At 38.2% G+C, this 20000-nt stretch overlaps 1 protein-coding gene across 1 annotated transcript in view; it reads right to left on the reverse strand.

Annotated features, from left to right (window-relative positions):
- LOC144957637 (uncharacterized) overlaps positions 1–20000 on the reverse strand; it is a 37622-nt gene that overhangs the window by 651 nt on the left and 16971 nt on the right. Inside the window, exons 3-7 of the mRNA XM_078888982.1 lie at positions 7655–7760; positions 5284–5392; positions 1566–1695; positions 511–717; positions 1–477 (exon numbers count right to left, since the gene is read on the reverse strand). The exon at positions 1–477 is cut by the window's left edge and continues 651 nt beyond it. Of these exons, the coding sequence (XP_078745108.1) occupies positions 1–477; positions 511–717; positions 1566–1695; positions 5284–5392; positions 7655–7760 (1029 nt within the window). The remainder of the gene's footprint in view (positions 478–510; positions 718–1565; positions 1696–5283; positions 5393–7654; positions 7761–20000) is intronic.

Consider the following 20000-nt stretch of genomic DNA (forward strand, 5'->3'; position numbering starts at 1 on the left):
CTGTCTTCTCAACTGTTCACGAGCATACCAATTTCGATCCCTTACATTATACATTGAAGCATCATCATCATCTTTATCATCATCGCCATCGTTACTTCTCTCGTTATTCATTCGATAACGTTCTTCCGTCTCACCCTCATGTATCGTCACATCAACATTTCTCGTTCCAAGAATTTTATTATCCCTTATCTCCGACCCGTCCCCAGAGAAAATAATCAAACCGTCTCCATTTATGTCTTTTTCCATTTCTTTCTTTTTCTTTTCCATCTCTTTTCTCTCTTTTCTCAACTTTCTTCTTCTTTCTCTTTCCTGCTCCTTCCTTCGTTCTCGCTCTCTCCTTCTCAACAGCTTTTCTCTTCGTCTTCTCTCTCTTTCCAATTTCCTTTGCCTTCTCCGTTCTTGTTTTTCCTGCAATCTCCTAGCGAGACGAAGAGCTATTTTATCATCCTCCTCGACTTCCTCCTCCTCCTCCTCCTCCTCCTCCTTCTCCTCCTCCTCCTCCTCCTCATCATCATCACCATCATAATCATCATTATCTTCATCGTCATCTTTTTCATCTTCGTCTATACTTATCTCGTCATCGTTTTCGTCCAGGATTGGATTTTTATCAACTTTTATCGGTTCTTCTTCCAAACTGAAAGTTGCTGTGACGTCATTTGTGAAGTCAATGACCTCAGGGGCTCGAACGGAGACTGGAATTCGGACATCAGTGTCATTCTGTTGAATAAAATAACAAGATGTGATAAATAATGAACTTCATAATAAATAGACTGAATAAAGAAATGAAGATGAAGGGGGAAAGGACACACGGCACAAAATAAATTTTATGAGTTATGCCCCTTACCATTTGTCAAAGTTTATTGTCAAAACATGAATTTACTGAAGAAGAGCACCGATTCTATTACAAAGACAGGAGGAACCAAATTATGTTTGATGGCAACAGGAATCACCCATGTTGTCATAGTGATATCACGTCGCCTCGGCATTCCATGAAGGAATATAGATAATTCATCAAACAGGATGTCTGATGTCAACAGGAATCACCCATGATGTCACAGTGAAATCCCGTCGCCTAGGCATTCCATGAAGGAATATAGATAATTCATCAAACAAGATGTCTGATGTCAACAGGAATCACCCATGTTGTCTGAAGTGAGCAAATTGGGGATTAACAATCTAGTCCAAGGAAAAAAATGAAAATGCCTGAAGCGGAACTCGAAGCTAGGACCTTCCGGGTCCAGTGCAATGCCTAAAATGTGGCTATGTGGTCTAGTGGTATGCCACTCGCTTTCAGATCGGAAGGTCCTGGGTTCGAGACTCGCTCGGCGCATAGTTGAGTCCTTGGAAAAGGCTCTTTACTCACATTCTCTCACCGTAAAGCGCTTTGAGCACATTTAGTGGACATTGCTCTATATAGAAGCTCAATTTTTTTAAAAACTCCGCCACTTCATCCCTTCCCCCCATTTATGACCGGTAGTAAAAATATATATAAAACGAGCGATACTTAAGGACACGTTTTTAATAAACGTATTTGTCCAGAGAATTACATTTATATTTTTACAAACCTCATCTCCTGCATTTTTGTTTGGAACGTTTCGGCCTCCCCTTCGTCGGTTCGTGACGTCACCAACTGACGTACACATCTGGGTGCATTCCTCGAATGTCCGGAAGTTGTTTTTGTTTCCCCCGCAACCACTGTGAAAATATAAGAAAAATATGAACATTTATATAGAGCATTTTCACGGATTTACCATGCTCAATGCGCTTCACATTATTTCACTTAATCCCCTAGTAAGGCATATTATGGAACCATATTTTCATTTCATACTGTATCAGTCGCCAGTCAGGCGCCCTATTTCTACTAACATTCTTACAGTATCCGTAACTGCCTATAGGCAGATATTCATTCACACCTGAGTCGAGTGAAGAAATGTTAATTAAGTGCCTTTACCAAGGACACAAAGTCGGGACCAGAATTATCCACGATGGTTTTTCAATGGTTTCTCCCACAACGTTTGACGTTTCTCAGATTTGCGTCCAAAATGGCCTTTTGGGAAAATAGGAGTAGACATCTTTCTATCTTGCTATTTATCTACATTTCTGTCTATCTATTTATCTATCTGTCTATCCATCCATCCATCTATCTATCTATCTATCTATCTATCTATCTATCTATCTATCTATCTATCTATCTATCTATCTATCTATCTATCTATCTATCTACGTATCTATCTAATTATCTATCTTTCCATTTATCTATTTATCTATTTGGCTATCTATCTATCTATCTATCTATCTATCTATCTATCTATCTATCTATCTATCTATCTACCTACCTATCTATATATCTACCAATCTATCTATCTATCTATCTATCTATCTATCTATCTATCTATCTATCTATCTATCTATCTATCTATCTATCTATCTATCTATCTATCTACGTATCTATCTATTTATCTATCTTTCCATTTATCAATTTATCTATCTGGCTATCTATCTATCTACCTGTATATTTATCTAGCTACCTACCTACCTATCTATCAATCTATCTATCTATCTATCTATCTATCTATCTATCTATCTATCTATCTATCTATCTATCTATCTATCTATCTATCAGTCTATCTTTCTACCTATCTATCTATCTATCTATCTATCTATCTATCTATCTTCCTACCTCTAAATATCTCTCTTTATCTATCTATTTACCTACCTATCTATCTATCTATCTATCCATCCATCTATCTATCTATCTATCTATCTATCTATCTATCTATCTATCTATCTATCTATCTATCTATCTATCTATCTATCTATCTATCTATCCATCTATCTATCTATCTATCTATCTATCTATCTATCTATCTATCTATTTACCTATCTATCTATCTACCTATCTATCTATCTATCTATCTATCTATCTATCTATCTATCTATCTATCTATCTATCTATCTATCTATCTATCTATCTATCTATCTATCTATCCATCCATCTATCTATCCATCCATCTATCTATCTATCCATCTATCTATCTATCTATCTATCTATCTATCTATCTATTTACCTATCTATCTATCTACCTATCTATCTATCTATCTATCTATCTATCTATCTATCTATCTATCTATCTATCTATCTATCTATCTATCTATCTATCTATCTATCTATCTATCTATCTATCTATCCATCCATCTATCTATCATCCATCTATCTATCTATCTATCTATCTATCTATCTATCTATCTATCTATCTATCTATCTATCTATCTATCTACTATCTATCTATCTATTTACCTATCTATCTATCTATCTATCTATCTATCTATCTATCTATCTATCTATCTATCTATCTATCTATCTATCTATCTATCTATCTATCTATCTATCTATCTATCTATCTATCTATCTATCACGTTTACACACTGAGCTGTTGTGAATAGTAAACAAAAGAGTGATGTCAAAAAAAACTGGTTCCTATTTCATTGGAAGTGTAAAACCACTCTTCCAGAGGACTGGATACATACATTGTGTAAATTACATTCTGGTTTTAGAGTGATTGCATCTTATTTTCTAAGCCTAAACATATGGTGGTCGTCAATAGATAGAATGCGCTTGGCCGAGGAGTTCACAACATTGCCATCCGGAAGTATAACGGACCAACACACAAACTCTGTGTAACCATGAACTTTTATAGTCTTCTTAATACAGTGTAGTGAGAACAACTCACAAACGCGGATGGCAAAAACAATAACAAAGGCCTGAGTGACGTCATCTGCATACTATCTATAAAGATCATCCATCCTCGCTCTTTTATGTCCCGTAATCCTAAGAATCTGCCTATAGATAGTATGCAGATGACGTCACTCAGGCCTTTGTTATTGTTTTTGCCATCCGCGTTTGTGAGTTGTTCTCACTACACTGTATTAACCAGACTATAAAAGTTCATGGTTACACAGAGTTTGTGTGTTGGTCCGTTATACTTCCGGATGGCAATGTTGTGAACTCCTCGGCCAAGCGCATTCTATCTATACATCCTGCTGCTAATAAAATAGTTCAGCCACCTTTATGTAACCTATTCATTATTAGTACTCCGAAGGACTGTTTACATACACACTTCCAATGATTTAGGAGCCAAAAGAGTAGAGGATTTATATAGCGCATTTCCACGGATTGACCATGCTCAATGCGCTTCACAAATATTTCACTCAATCCCCGAGCAGGCCATATGGAACCATATTTCCATTTCAAACTGTATCAGTCGCCTGTCAGACGTCCTTTTTGTACTAACATTCTTACAGTATCCATAACTGCATATAGGCAGATATTCTTCACACCTGAGTCGAGTGAGGTAATGTGAGTTGAATGCCTTTACAAGGGACACAAAGTCAATTGGATCCTGAGTTTGGCACACTGACCCCGTGACTTTTTATTCTCTGTTTTCATCTGGCACGTCTCCATGCCCTACTTTTCTCATCAATATATTTGACCTATGCGGCTATGTGGTCTAGTGGTATGACACTCGCTTTAGGATCGGAAGGTCCTGGGTTCGAGCCTCGCTCGGCGCATAGTTGAGTCCTTGGAAAAGACTCTTTACTCACATTCTGTCATCGAACTCATGTGTAAAACGAGTACCTGGTCGTTAACAGCATTGTCTCTGTCCGAAAAAAATTGTAATATCGCCTAACAGGCGTCATGTCTCGTCCTACATGTTAAGTGTTGCTGTTGGCCAGGGACCCCATGTAAAGCGCTTTGATCACGTTAAGTGGATATTGTGCTATATAAAAGCTCATTTTAAAAAAACTTAACAACTACTATTATTTACTACATTCTTTTACAGGAAGGAATGATGGGTCAATACCAGAGAGGCCAGTGTATGCCTCCCATGATGGGAGAAGAAATACTAGGAGAAGAAATTGAAAGAAATTGAGCTTTTATATAGCGCGATATCCACTAAACGTGCTCAAAGCGCTTTACAAAGGGTCCCTGGCGAACAGCAACATTTGACATATAGGATCAGAAGGGACATGACGCCTGTTAAGCGATATTACAATTTTCTTTCGGACAGAGACAACGCTGTTAACGGTCAGGTACTCGTCTTACACCTGAGTACGATGACAAAATGTGAGTAAGGAGTCTTTTCAAAGGACTCAACTATGCGCCGAGCGAGGCTCGAACCCAGGACCTTTCGATCCGAAAGCGAGTGTCATACCCACTAGACCACATAGCCGCACAAGGTGGGCCAGCTGGTGGTGTTGTTGGTCCAATGAGCTCAATCTTACCTGTAGGTAAACCAGCTACAGGACTGCATGTGTATGTTGTAGTACCATCGTGTGAATTTGGCTGCACATCGACCTGGTCGGGGGGCCTTCCTACAGACTGTACTTTTCACTGTGTGTGTGTGTGTGTGTGTGTGTGTGTGTGTGTATGTATGTGTGTGTGTGTATATGTGTGTGTGTGTCCGTCCCAGGGAGTGGTTGGGGTAAGTTAGGGGGGGGGGGGCGGAGAGGGGTGAGGAAGAGAAATAAAGTCACTCTGTTAAATATGTATTATTTATGTAATAGTTAATGTATATAGGGGTGCAGTGTATCTCAGCGGTGCGGTCTTTGCTTCGTATCAGAAAGGTACCGAGTTCAATCACCCGCCGCTACGCTGTATGGCATTGAGCAAGTCACCTCGTCCTAGCTCAATTTGCGGCGCTGTATATATATATAGTTTAGGTATCAGTTGTTCATTTTGAGAACGGAGTTGTCTACCAGGGCCCGTTTTCATGAACACGGACTAGAATTAGTTATTTACTAGTCTAGTAAATGAGTTGCTAATCTTAAGCCTGAGCAAAGTAAGTGACTAAAAAATCGGATTTCATGAACGCTTTCTAGTCTCTGACTGGCTCGTCTCTTGCCTAGAAGTGGGCGTTGTAAGGACAGTGACTAATTCGGTTATTTTCTGCTAGTAAAATCACACTCTCTAGTCCACGACAACAGGTAAAAAACCAGCCTTCATACTTTCAACGGAAAAGAGTTCCACAGAGGAAATTAGCAGCACATCCGGTATAGATAATATTTTGTTCCTTTTCATATTTTAACTTACTTTTGCCATGATGAATCAAATCACGTGTAGACTGAAAGACCACAATGATGATCATGGTCGACTGTCAATTCTATATTTAGGCTAATGACAGTTTCATTGAAACTCAAACAAATTAAACCAAAAAACAAACAAACAAACAAAAGAGAAAGCGTGTTCTGGTGAATCACATTATTTCAGTCAGTTACAATGCTAGCAAAATAAACTTTTGATTCCACTATACTTCCTAATAATTTTCTTTTTGGTTGTTCTTTGACGCAAATCTTTCGATTTCGAGTCTCCGTTCACTCGCAACTTGCGGGTCGATTGGATTTAGGTTTTTTATAGCTTTTGCTCACAAAAATGTGTACTTTCGACGATCTGCACTTATCTTATAGTTATTTATAGTTATTAAAAGCCAGTATCAACAGCAACCGGACACTTTCTGTCTCTGTCATTCGTAATCGATGTATTTTCCTTCCGATATATCCTTGTAAGAAGTCTCAGACTAACCTTGAATCTCGGCCTCATTAAATGGCTAAAAATTGGCCAAACTTAGTCCGAAGGTGTCGTGATTTTAGTCTGAGACTGAGACTTGCTTAGTCAGCTCACATGAAATCCGATTTTTTCAAGTCCTTGTCTTAAGTCAGAGATAGACAGAGACGAAGCGCAACTCTGCGTTCATAAAAACGGGCCCTGGTGTACACCACTCAAGAAGCCCAGAGAGATTAGATGGCGCTATATCATTTAGGCATTTGAACACCACTGTGAGTGGCAATTTTGAACTCCACTCTCTCTTCAACAGGCCATCATTGGAGAGACCTAATAAATATGTAAAATGTACGGTTATATGGTCTTGTGGTCGGATCGGAAGGACCAGGGTTAAAGGCCCTCTCTGAGTGGCGCATTGTTGAGTCCTTGGAAAAGGCTCCTTATTCACATTCTCTCATCGTAATCAGGTGTAAAAAGAGTACCTGGTCGTAAACAGCGTTGTCTCTGTCGTAAAAAAAGGTAATTTCTCCTAACAGACGTCGTATCTCGTTCAATAGGTTACGTGCTGCTGTTGGTCTGGGACCCACTGTAAAGCGCTTTGAGCATGTTTAGTGGATATTGCTCTATATAAATGCTCTGTCTTTTAACTATATCTATCTATCTATCTATCTATCTATCCATCTATCTATCTATCTATCTAACTAGATTTCTATATATCTATCTATCTATCTATCTATCTATCTATCTATCTATCTATCTATCCATCTATCTATCTATCTAACTAAATTTCTATATATCTATCTATATATCTATCCATCTATCTATCTATCTAACTAACTTTCTATCTATCTATCTATATATCTATCCATCTATCTATCTATCTAACTAACTTTCTATATATCTATCTTTATATCTATAAATTGACAGTCGAAATATTATTTCATGGTTTTTGCTTTTCTAATTAATATATCTGTATATCTATCTATCCATCTCTCCATATCCATCTCTCTCTATCTCTCTCTCTCTCACTCCCCCCCCCCCCGTCTCTCTCTCTCTCTCTCTCCCCCCCCCCTCTCTCTCTCTCTTTCCGATTACCTTGTTTATGTTGTCGATACACACACACGGGGAATTTCATGGTGTAGGGCCAATCGAGAGTTTGTAGAGCACACACTTTCCCATCAGAACACACACGTTTGTAGGCCTGTGTAGATACAAGGTTGGTTGTGCTCAAATTGAATAGAATATATAAAAGGAGAATGACACATTATATTTTGGCAAGCACGCATATCTATACACGAACACACAAGCCAAACACATTGATAGATAGATAGACAGATAGATAGATAGATTGATAGAGACAAACAGAAGGAGAGAGAGAGAGAGAGAGAGAGAGAGAGAGAGAGAGAGAGAGAGAGAGAGAGAGAGAGAGAGAGAGAGAGAGAGAGAAAAAGAAAGAGATAGAGATAGAGAGAGAGAAGGAGAGAGAGAAGGAGAGAGATAGAGACAGAGAGAGAGAAAGAGAGAGAGAGAGAGAGAGAGAGAGAGGGAGAGAGAGAGAGAGGTGGAGAGGGAGGGAATGAGGGGAGAGAAAGCAGGGGAAATAACCTATCTAAAACTATATCCAAAAGAAATTCCTAGAGTGGTTTCTCTTTATGACCGCAGTTGCGGGATAGCGTACCAGAACCAATTTCCTGTCCAAGGGGTTATAATAAATAATGATAGATAGTATGCGCTTAGCTAAGGAGCTCACACCATTGCAATCCGGAAGTTTCACGGACCAACAAATCAAACTTTGTGTAACCTTGGTTGTTTATAGTCAGGTTAATACAGTTTAGTGAGCATTACTCATAAACGAGGATGGCAAAAAGCAATAACAAAGACCCGAGTGGCGTCATCTTCGAACTATCTATAGATAGAATGCGCTTGGCCAAGGAGTTCACAACATTGCCATCCGGAAGTATAACGGACCAACACAAAAACTCTGTGTAACCATGAACTTTTATAGATAGTTCGAAGATGACGTCACTCAGGCCTTTGTTATTGTTTTTTGCCATCCGCGTTTATGAGTAATGCTCACTGAACTGTATTAATCTGACTATAAACGTTCATGGATACACACAGTTTTGTGTGTTGGTCCGTTATACTTCCGGATGGCAATGTTGTGAGCTTCTTAGCCAAGCGCATACTATCTATAAGGTCCAAACACAGGAAACAACGTGTAACCTTCAACGTTAAAAGTCTGATTGATACAATTTAGTGAGAACTACTCATAAAAAATGGCTGGCTAAAAAACAACAACAACAAAGAGATGGGTGACGTCAATTTCATTCTATCTATTGGTCGTCCAATATTATAGAATGTATGCGCTTGGCTAAGAAGCTCACAACATTTCCATCCGGACGTATAACGGAACAATACACAAAACTATGTGTAACCTTGAACGTTTATTGTCGGGCTAATATATTTTAGTAAGAACTACTCATAAACGCGGATGGCAAAAACAATAACAAAGACCTGAGTGACGTCAACTTCATACTATCTATAGATAGAACGAAGTTGACGTCACTCAGATTTTTGTTATTGTTTTTTTTTTTTGTCATCCATGCTTATGAGTAATTCTCACTAAACTCTATTTACCAGACTATAAACGTTCAAGGTAACACATAGTTTTGTGTGTTGGTTCTTTTATTTCGGATGGCAATGTCGTGAGCATTTTAGCCAAGCGCATACTATGTACTGGTAGTCCCACATAAATGGAAGCCACTCATGGAATCGGTTAATTGGAAAGTTTTTCTGCGTTAAGGTGATGTTCCAATTAAAGGACTTGAACTTCACTACCGTTTTGAGAGGATGGATGAGAAATAAACAAACTGACTGCGGTTGTGTGTACGTGTGTGTGTGTGTGTGTATGTGTGTGTGTGTGAGTGTGTGTATGTGTGTGTGTGGGTGTGTATCCCAGTGGATGGAATATTATAAATAAATCTATAGTTAGACAGTCTTGACACTTTGTCGACACATACATTTGCATATGTGTCACATTCAAGTCTGTCCCTAAAATATGCTATCAAAGGTTTGTTGATGTTGAGCGGGGCAATGTGGGCTTGTAGTATGACACTCGCTTTCGGATCGGAAGGTCCTGGGTTCGAGCCTCGCTCGGCGAATAGTTGAGACCTTGGAAACGGCTCTTTACTCAAATTCTCTCACAGTACTCAGGTGTAAAATGAGGTCCTCATTTAACCGATAACAGCATTGTCTCTGTTGGTATTATCACCTAACAGGCGTCATATCTCGTTCTATATGTTACGTGTTGCTGTTGGTCAGGGACCCTTTATAAAGCGCTTTGAGCATGTTTAGTGGACATGCGCAATATAAAAGCTCATTTATGTTGGACCAGACTAAAGTCTATCAGATTTTTATAAAGGCCACCTGGGCTTATCCGTGTCCACTTCTTTCTATCGTGGTTTTTAAACCATGCATTGACAATAAAAAGGTTTTCCAATCTGCACCAGTCGACAAGTCTTTCCCCTCTATCATTTTTGGTACCAAGTCCGTGGGGGCCAACGATATTTTCAACTCTCTCGTTACCAACCTTTGCATTGAAATCACCAATTATTAAACGAATTTCATCAGATTTACATTGTTTTAATGCTTGTTCCATTTCTTGATAGAATGTCTCAATACTCTTCAACAGTCGTAACGTCACTTCCTTCCTAATGACGCATGGTAACTTAGTAACACTGGCTCTAAACTATCTGAACAATGGCGGACGCCCGTATGAAATATTTCTCCGGCGAGCATAAAGGGTATCCAGAGGAAAAAAACCCCATAAATTTGATCATGTTTTGACTTTTACACATTCTGATCACAAGGCATATGAAAAGTTCTAGCCAGCATGAAAAATAAAAAGTAATGATTTGCTTTGTTTAGAACCAAGATGGCCGCCGTATCGGGCGGCGTGACATCAGACTATTGAATCGTATTGTGTTTTCGTCACTGTCTGATGTTGGGGCGTATATTTGAATAATATTAACATTAAACGGGTTTCCTTTCAACTTTACTAAAATAACTCTGTCTGAGATTGCAACATGATCTAAATAGTACTTTGATGTTGATTTGTCTAAAAGAATTCCAACTCCTTTTTCATGATGTTTTCCACCTGTATAATACAATACAAAATAATCTTCTTTAACTACTCCTTCTCTCTTCCACTTCGTTTCTGAGATTCCAAGGATGTTAATTTGGAACTTTTTCATCTCTTGAATAACCTTTTCAAATTTTCCTTAATGGTTTAATGTACGTATATTTCATGTGGCCAATGTGATTGTTTCATTTCGCACCAGTTTGAAACGTTCAACGTGTTCGGGACAGCTGATGTCCTGGGAAAGTTTGTTAGTGACGGCGGTTTTCCGTTGCCTTCTGTCATTGTTATTAGTAGAATTTAAATTATTGCATTTTAATTTGACCGAGTTGTTTTTGATGTTTTCTTTGGCTTCACCTGGTTTTTGTTTTTGTTTTCTTCCACCTTTATTTCCTCTTGTTGTTGTTCTTCTGTATGCCTTGAATAATTCAAAAGATCTCAAAATGTTCACTATTAATTTCTAAATTCGGTGTATTATTAATAGGATTCAATAGTCGTAACGTCACTTCCTTCCTAATGACGCATGGTAACTTAGTAACACTGGCTCTAAACTATCGGAACAATGGCGGACGCCCGTATGAAATATTTCTCCAGTGAGCATAAAGGGTATCCAGAGGAAAAAAAACCCCATAAATTTGATCATGTTTTGACTTTTACACATTCTGATCACAAGGCATATGAAAAGTTCTAGCCAGCATGAAAAATAAAAAGTAATGATTTGCTTTGTTTAGAACCAAGATGGCCGCCGTATCGGCGGCGTGACATCAGACTATTGAATCGTATTGTGTTTTCGTCACTGTCTGATGTTGGGGCGTATATTTGAATAATATTAACATTAAACGGGTTTCCTTTCAACTTTACTAAAATAACTCTGTCTGAGATTGCAACATGATCTAAATAGCACGTTGATGTTGATAAAAACGTATCCAGAGAAAAAACCCCCACATAAATGTGATCATGTTTTGACATTTACACATTCTGATCAAAAGGCATATGAAAAGGGAATGAAAAGTTCTAGCCAGCATGAAGAATAAAAAGTAATGATTTTCTTTGTTTAGAACCAAAATGGCCGCCGTTGCCGGGCTGCGTGACATCAGACTACTGAATCCAATTGCGTGTCGTATTATTGTACGAAGGTGTTGGGGTGAATAGTTATAACAATAATGAGGTGTTGTCATTTTCGATGTTCATCGTCGACCGTTGTAATAAGATTAAAATAGCTCACTGTTGTTTTTTTTTCTTCTTAAAATCGTAAAATGTAAACAAAAATAATCTCAATTGATGATAAAATCCTTTCAAAAATTTACAAAACTTTAAAATATTGCTAAATTAATTGTTTAAAATTCACGAAATTCCGTCAAAAGCAGCACAAAGTCATAAGAAATCCTCTGAATATGAAATAAAATTCGTCCTATATAGAAATAACACTTAAAACAGCCGTAAGATGCAAAATTTTAAGAGCTCTGTGAAAAGCAGCCTTCCAGCGCTGAACACATTACACATAACAAACACTACATACACATATATATTATATATATATATATATATATATATATATATATACACATAGAGAGAGAGAGAGAGAGAGAGAGAGAGAGAGAGAGAGAGAGAGAGAGAGAGAGAGAGAGAGAGAGAGAGAGTGAAAAAGGACCAACACACAAAACTTTGTGTAACCTTGAACGTTTATAGTCAGGTTGATACAGTTGAGTTAGAATTACTCATAAACGCGGAAGGCAAAAAGCAATAACAAAGACCTGAGTGGCGTCAACTTCGTTCTTTCTATGCATGTGTGTGTGTGTGTGCGTGGGTGTGTGTGCGTGTGTGTGTGTGTGTGTGTCCAGTGGATGGGGATCTACAGATGGAAAACCTTGACACTTTGTTGACACATCATTTGTTTATCTGCCACATTTACTCTGTCCCGAAATGAAATAATAAACAACTGTCCCATTTTAACCTGCCATACTCTGGAGAAAGAAACAACATGTATTTTAAAATTTGGCCAGAAAACTCGTCCTTCAAATATCGATCGATTTAAATGACTCTCATCTTGATAAAAACTCTCAAACCCGGGACTTCGGCCAAGCCCCGGGTTTGAAAGTTTTTGTCAAGATGAGAGTCATTTAAATCGATCGATATTTGAAGGACGAGTTTTCTGGCCAAATTTTAAAATGTGTTTTTCCAGAGTACGGCAGCTTTGGCATGATGTGTTGTCATCTGAGAAGAATGTAGAATATGTCAAAAATCCTGTAAAGAAATTAATAAAGTAAAAATAAACATAACAATTTGACATATCGCACCAGAAATAGACTATGTGATATACAAGCTGAATAAACAAAAATTGTAGTGTTTCATTACTTGTTTCAGTACTTGGACCCGTTCTTTTTGTTCTGTACGTTGGTCCTCTGTCTAAAATCATCAGATGTTTTGGTCTGCCTTACCATCAATACGCTGATGATACGCAATTGTACTGCGTTCTCTAATACGAGAAATTTACAAGAATATCAGCCGTAAAGTACAAAAATGGATGAATGAGAACAGACTGAAACTGAATGATGATAAGACGGAGGTGCTGTATGTGGGGAACAGGAAGTGGAAAAGTGAAACAGATTTGAAGTTGGGGGATCCCCTCTATTCAAATTGTTGACAAAGTTGGCACATTCTTAGACTCTGGACTGTCGATGGAGCATCAGGTTAATAATTTGGTTAGATCTCTCTTTTTTCAACTAAAAAGATTGCTGCCATTAGACGGTTCATATCTGAGGATATGACCAAGCACCTGGTTGTGTCCCTCGTACTATCGAAATTGGATTATTGAATGCTCTGTTGTTTGGCGTTTCGCAATATAATCTGAGACGTCTTCAGATTGTCCAAAACACGCGCTGCCAGCTAGTATTCATGAAGCGTAGGTGCGACTATGCCGGACCTCTGCTTCATGACCTGCATTGGCTGCCTGTTGAGAAAAGGATTAAATTCAAAGCTTGTGTTTTAGTGTATCGTTGTCTTAAAGGTACTGCCCCTTCCTACCTTTCGGAACTAATTGAAAGATATTCAAAACCCCGCCCCTTACGTTCGGTCAGTGATTCCACAAAACTAGTTGTCCCTCGAATTCGGAAAAATGCTGGAATGAGATCCTTTTCTCATTTCGGACCCTCTGTTTGGAACGCCTTACCGCAGAGCATTCGTGAAAAAGAATCTTTGTCTATTTTTAAACGTTCTCTTAAAACATATCTGTTTCGATTTTAGTAGATGGTATGAGAAGCAAGATAGGTTTGGTTTGTGTTGTGTGTTGTTTGTTTGTGTGTGTGTGTGTGTGTGTGTGTGTGTGTGTATGTGTGTATGCTTGTGTGTTTGTGTGTGAATGATTATGTTTCCGCCAAAGTAAATTTGTAATTTAAGCGCTTAGAGTCTGGTATCTCGGAGTTATAGCGCTATATAAGTTTTCAGCATTATATTATTATTATTATTATTATTATTATTATTATTATTATTATTATTATTATTATTATTATTATTATTATTATTATTATTATTATTCATTCATTCACCTTGATTTGTTGATAAAGGGGAACCCGGAACGTCCACATTATCTGTTTCCGTTTATTAAATTGAAGCTTACATTCAATTTCACATTGTCATTTATATCTTCGAGTTTCGAACAGCAACATTTACATTACCCAGAAATATGTGACAACTTTTTTGTTTGTTTGCTTGCTTGTTTGTTTTGTTTTAAAAAGAAGAAAGAATAGAAATGGTTAATGAACTGAAGAGTCATAATGTCACAACTGACATCAGACAAAATAGTGCAGCTAAATTAGTGACAAGACAACAGAGAATGGCACACTCCCTGTCTATTCTGTATGGGCTGCACTGGCTGCCTGTCAAGGAAAGAATCATTTTAAAGATTGTTCTGTTTTGTTTTAAAAGACTAAGTGATGGAGCACCTGACTACATTAAAAGCATGTCAGAAATATATGTACAAAGTAGGACTTTACGATCGTCGGGTGACAAAATGAACTGAGCTAACTCCCCCCCCCCCCCATATTTCATATTTCAAGGTTTTTTTCTTTCTAGTCAGCTGATCCTTCGTAGGACGTTGCTTCCCGAACTTTCTTGCGAAACAGATTACGGTTTTCCGTCAGTCTACTTGCTTGAGTTGTTGTCATTCCCAGCCATTCACATATATCTTGTTCCCAGCTTCTTGTTGGTCTACCTCTTCCTCTCTTGCCGTCTACCCTTGTCTGCAGAATGTACTTTTCTAATGATTCGTGGCGAGTCGTATGGCCAAAATAGTTCAGTTTCAATTTCTTTACAGTTTGAAGGTAAGAGTGAAATATCCCAGGTGTGAGCGAGCTGCGACGAGGTGACTTGCTCAAAGCCAGGATTAAATAATAACAATGTGTTTGAATGTAAGCTTCAATTTAATATACGAAAACAGATAAAATGAACGTTTCGGGTTTCCCCTTTATCAACAAAACAGGATGAATGAAACACTACAGACGAATGAGATAATGTGGTAGTGGCGTTGTTAAGATGAATACACAAAAACATTGATGGGCAAGAAATAGTATGCTCCTTTGTAAGGAAGCTCACATTCAATTTCACATTGTTATTTATTTCTTCGAGCTTCGAGCAGCAACATTTACATTACAACCCATTGTCAATGGAAGACGCTTAGATAAATAAAGAACAGAAAATATGGGACTAACAAGCTGTAAACTTGAAACAGAGATCGACTTTATTGGGCTTCCACTGTAACTGAGTTTCTTTGACTGTGCAATAAATGCAGAGGCGAGGGGAGATAATCCGATTGATCACCTCTTTCACCTGTTAACGACTGTACTCTAGAAAAACGCGTATTTAAAATTTTGGCCAGAAAACTCGCCCTTCAAATATCGATCGATTTAAATAAATTACCCTCATCTTGGCAAAAAAAAAAATAAAAAAAAACAGCTCAAACCTGGGACTTTATTAAAGATCTCGCAGGTCCTTGGTTTGGGAGTTTCTGCCAAGATGAGGGTTATTTTACTTGATCGATATTTGAAGGACGAGTTTTCTGGCCAAATTTATAATACCTGTCTTTTTAAGAGTCTTCTTCTTCTTCTAGGTTCCATGCCTGGTCCAGGCTTCGGATACTGCATGAATTATCTCTCTCCATTCCTCCCTGTCTCTTGCCTTTTCAAACAGCTCTTGGATTGTTAGGCTGGTGAAGCCCTTCAGTTGGTCTATGAGTGTTTTTCTTTGTCTCCCCCGGGCGCGTTTACCAGGTATTTTTCCACAACTTGCCAGGTATTCATTCTTATCTTTCCTTACTATGTGTCCGAAAAAGGATAGTTGTCGATCCACTATTAAGGGCATTAGTTTCCTTTGTTGGTATGTTTGTTTTAGCACTTCTTCGTTCGTTTTGTGTGCAGTATACGATATTCTCTGCATCCTTCTCAAGCACCACATTTCAAAAGCTTCAATGTTCTTTTGTGTTTCTGCATTTGTAGTCCAGCTTTCGCATCCGTATAACAAGATTGGCCACACGTAGCACTTCAAGACTCGGAATCTAATCCCGAACGACATCTGTTTGTTTTTCAAAATGTTTCCCAGGTCCATGAAGGCCTGTTTGGCTTGAGCTATTCTTGCTCGTATGTCTCGGTTACATCTTCCATCTGTTGTCACTATTGAACCTAGGTATTTAAAACTTTCTACGTTGGTAAGTTGCTCGCCGTGAATCGTTATATTGCAGGTGTTGTTGTTTTCGGGGTTTTTCTGTATTACCATGCATTCCGTTTTGGTGATATTCACTTCCATTCCCTTGGCTTCACTATCTACTACCACTTTGTCAACAATCTTTTGAAGTTGGATTTCTGATGTTGCAATGAGTACCGTATCGTCTGCGTATCTTATATTATTTATGTTGTGACCTCCCACTTTTATTCCCTCCATATTATTTATGCCCTCATGATTGTTTCTTGGTATAGATTAAACAGATCTGGTGAGGCAACACACCCTTGACGGACTCCTTTCTTAATAGGAATGGAATTTCCTGTAGAGTTTCCGATTTTGATAGATGCCTGCTGGGTGTAGTATAATGTTTGCATGAGTCTGAGGTCTTTCTCATCAGCGCCAATGGAGTGCAGTTGTTTTAGTATTTCTTCGTGGCGTACTCTATCAAAAGCTTTTTTGTAGTCGACAAAACAGAGGTATAGTGGGGTCTGAACCTGTATAGCTCTTTCACTTAAAACACGGAGGAGGTATATTGCGTTCCTTGTCCCTCTGTCAGGTTGGAATCCATATTGTTCTTCTGCGATTTCGGGGTTAATCTTATTCCTTAGCCTGTTGATAATTATACGCAACAGTATTTTGTTGATGTGGCTTATTAAACTTATAGTTCTAAAATTTTCGCATCTGACTGCACCTGCTTTCTTTGGTATTGCTATGAAAATAGAGTTACAGAGATCTTCTGGAATTTTCCCAGTATTGTATATATTGTTGAATAATATGTGAAGTTCGTCAATTGCTAGATCTCCTAGGCTTTTTAATACCTCTACAGATATTTCATCAGGGCCTGTTGCTTTACCATCCCTCATTCGTTCCATGGCATGTTCAATTTCACTTTTGGTGATGTTTGGTCCGCTTAATGGTTCTTTGAATTTCAGTGGTGGTTCATTTCTATTTGGATCATTGTACAGTTCGCCTATGTATTCTACCCATCGGCTTTCTATATGTTGTTCTTCAAATAGCAGTTCCCCTTGTTTGTTTTGGATACAACTTCCTGCTGCTTTGCTTTTCCTTTTCCCTGATAGTTCTTTTATTCTTTGGTGAGCTTGTTGGGGGTTGGGTTTGTATTCTCTTTCGATTTCGCAGCATTTCCAGTCTAGATAGTTCTCGTGTGCCTCGATGCATTTGGATTTAATGTGGTTGTTCAATGTTTGGTATTCTGCAGACCCTCTGTTGCATTTTCGTCTTTCTTCAAATAGGTTTAGAATTTCATTTGTCATCCATTCCTTTTTGCTGTTTATTTGAGCTATTGGTAAATGCTTTTCTGCAGTTGCTTTGACACACTTTTGGAATATATCAAATTGTTTTTCACATTTTTCATTATCAGGTTCACTTTGGCTTTGTATCATGAGTGCATTTTCAAATTCTTCTCTCATTTTTGTTTGTATGCCATTGTCTTTGCATAACCTGTAATCCCTCTTTATTCTACCAGCTGTTCTCTGAATAGCTTTAAACTTTATCCTTACTGTACAAACAACTGGGACATGGTCACTGTCTACATCGGCGCCTGGGTAGGTTTTGCAATTTAATATGCCATTTCTGAATCTTGATGATACTGCTATAAAGTCTATCTGGTTCCTTGCTCTGTCCCCTGGTGATTGCCATGTCCAGGTTCTTCTTGGGTGTTGTTGAAACCAGGTGTTTGAAATCATTAATTTATTTGTTCTACACCAATCTGCCCAGATGTTTCCTCGTTCATTTCTGTCTCCGAGTCCATGTGGTCCGATTATGTCACCATCTCTGCCTCTGCCAATCTTAGCATTTAGGTCCCCCATTACCATAAGGACTTCTTGTGATTTACACATTCGTTTTGCTTTGTCTAGTGAATGGTAAAACTCTGTCATATCTGCATCTGTCGCCTCTTCTGTTGGTGCATAAACTTGAATAATATTGGTGTCAACTACAGGTCCTCTTAGCTTAACCAGCAAAACTCTGTCTGAGATTGCTACGTGCCCTTTGTAAAATTTGGTTGATTTTTGGTCTAAGATCATCCCTACTCCTTTTTGGAAAGAGGTTCCACCACTCCATATGATCTTATATGTCATGTTGTTTTCTTGTTTTGACATGGTTCCCTGCTCTTTCCATCTCATCTCTGCCAGGCCAAGAATATTTATTTGGAGCCGTTTCATTTCTTTCAGAATGTTGTTTAGTTTTCCTTTTTGGGCACAGGTCCTGACATTCCATGTCCCAATTTTGGTTTTGTCACATTTGTTAAATTTATTTCGCCTAGTAACTGGCTGACGGTTCGGTGTGACCTGACGAACATCACGCTCCCAACCGAGCGAGGCAGCAGTCTTCCGTGAAAACATGTTCCCCTTTACGCTGTCACCGTTTAACTTTTTGGACTTATTCATGCAGTTAACTCGGCAAAGTTACAAGAATGTTAAATGTTTAACTGGTATTCTTTTAAAACTGACCGTTAAACTTTATTTTTCTCTTTGGAAGTGGAAAGATTTCATTGGAGAGTTTTGTTTGCTCCTGTTTGTTGCCTTTGATGTTTCGAAAACTCTCAACTGCGGCGTGCCCATTATAGATAGAATGAGCTTGACTAAGAAGCTCACAACATTGCCATCCAGAAGTTTTACGGACCATTACACAAAATTATGTGTAACCTTGAACGTTTATAGTCTGGTTAATACAATTTTGTGAGCATTTCTCATAAACGCGGATGGTTAAAAAAAAAAAAAAAATCACAATGACCTCAGTGACGTCAACTTCGTACTATTTATAGATAGAATGAAGTTGACGTCACTCGGATCCTTGTTATTGTTTTTTTTGCCATCCACGTTTATGAGTAATTCTCACTTAACTGTATTAACCAGACTATAAACGTTTAAGGTTACGCATGGCTTTGTTTGTTGATCCGTTATACTTCCGGATGGCAATGTTGTGAGTTTCTTAGCCAAGCGCATTCTCTCTATAGATAGTTCGAAGATGACGTCACTCAGGTCTTTGTTGATTTTTTTGATATCCGCGTTTATGAGTAATGCTCACTGAACTGTATTAACCCGATTATAAACGTTCATGGATACACACAGTTTTGTGTGTTGGTCCGTTATACTTCCGGATGGCAATGTTATGAGCTTCTTAGCCAAGCGCATACTATCTATAGTGGGCATGCAATTGAGAGTTACTGTTTTTAGCCAGATTTTTTTAATGAGTAGTTCTCACTAATAAATAGTAATAATCAGACGAAACGTTTAAGGTTACACATAGTATTGTGTGTTGGTACGTTATATCCGACTGTCGAAATGTTGTGAGTATTTTGGCTAAACGGACGGTATAAAGAGGAAGTCGATAAATGAAATAATTCGTTGGCCATCTCAATAGGATTCAATAGTATGATGTCACGTCCGCCCAGCAACCAGCACCTTGGTTCTAAACAAAGAAAATCAGTACTTTTTATTCTTGATGCTGGCTAGAACTTTTTCACATATCATGTGATCAGAATGTATAAAAGTCAAAACATGATCAGATTTATAATCGTATTCACCTCTGGATACACTTTTATGCTCGTCGGAGAAGTATTTCATAAGG

Source organism: Berghia stephanieae, chromosome 12 (assembly GCF_034508935.2).
Source record: "Berghia stephanieae isolate SIO BIC M18660-M18661 chromosome 12, UCSD_Bste_1.3, whole genome shotgun sequence".
Taxonomy (NCBI): domain Eukaryota; kingdom Metazoa; phylum Mollusca; class Gastropoda; order Nudibranchia; family Aeolidiidae; genus Berghia; species Berghia stephanieae.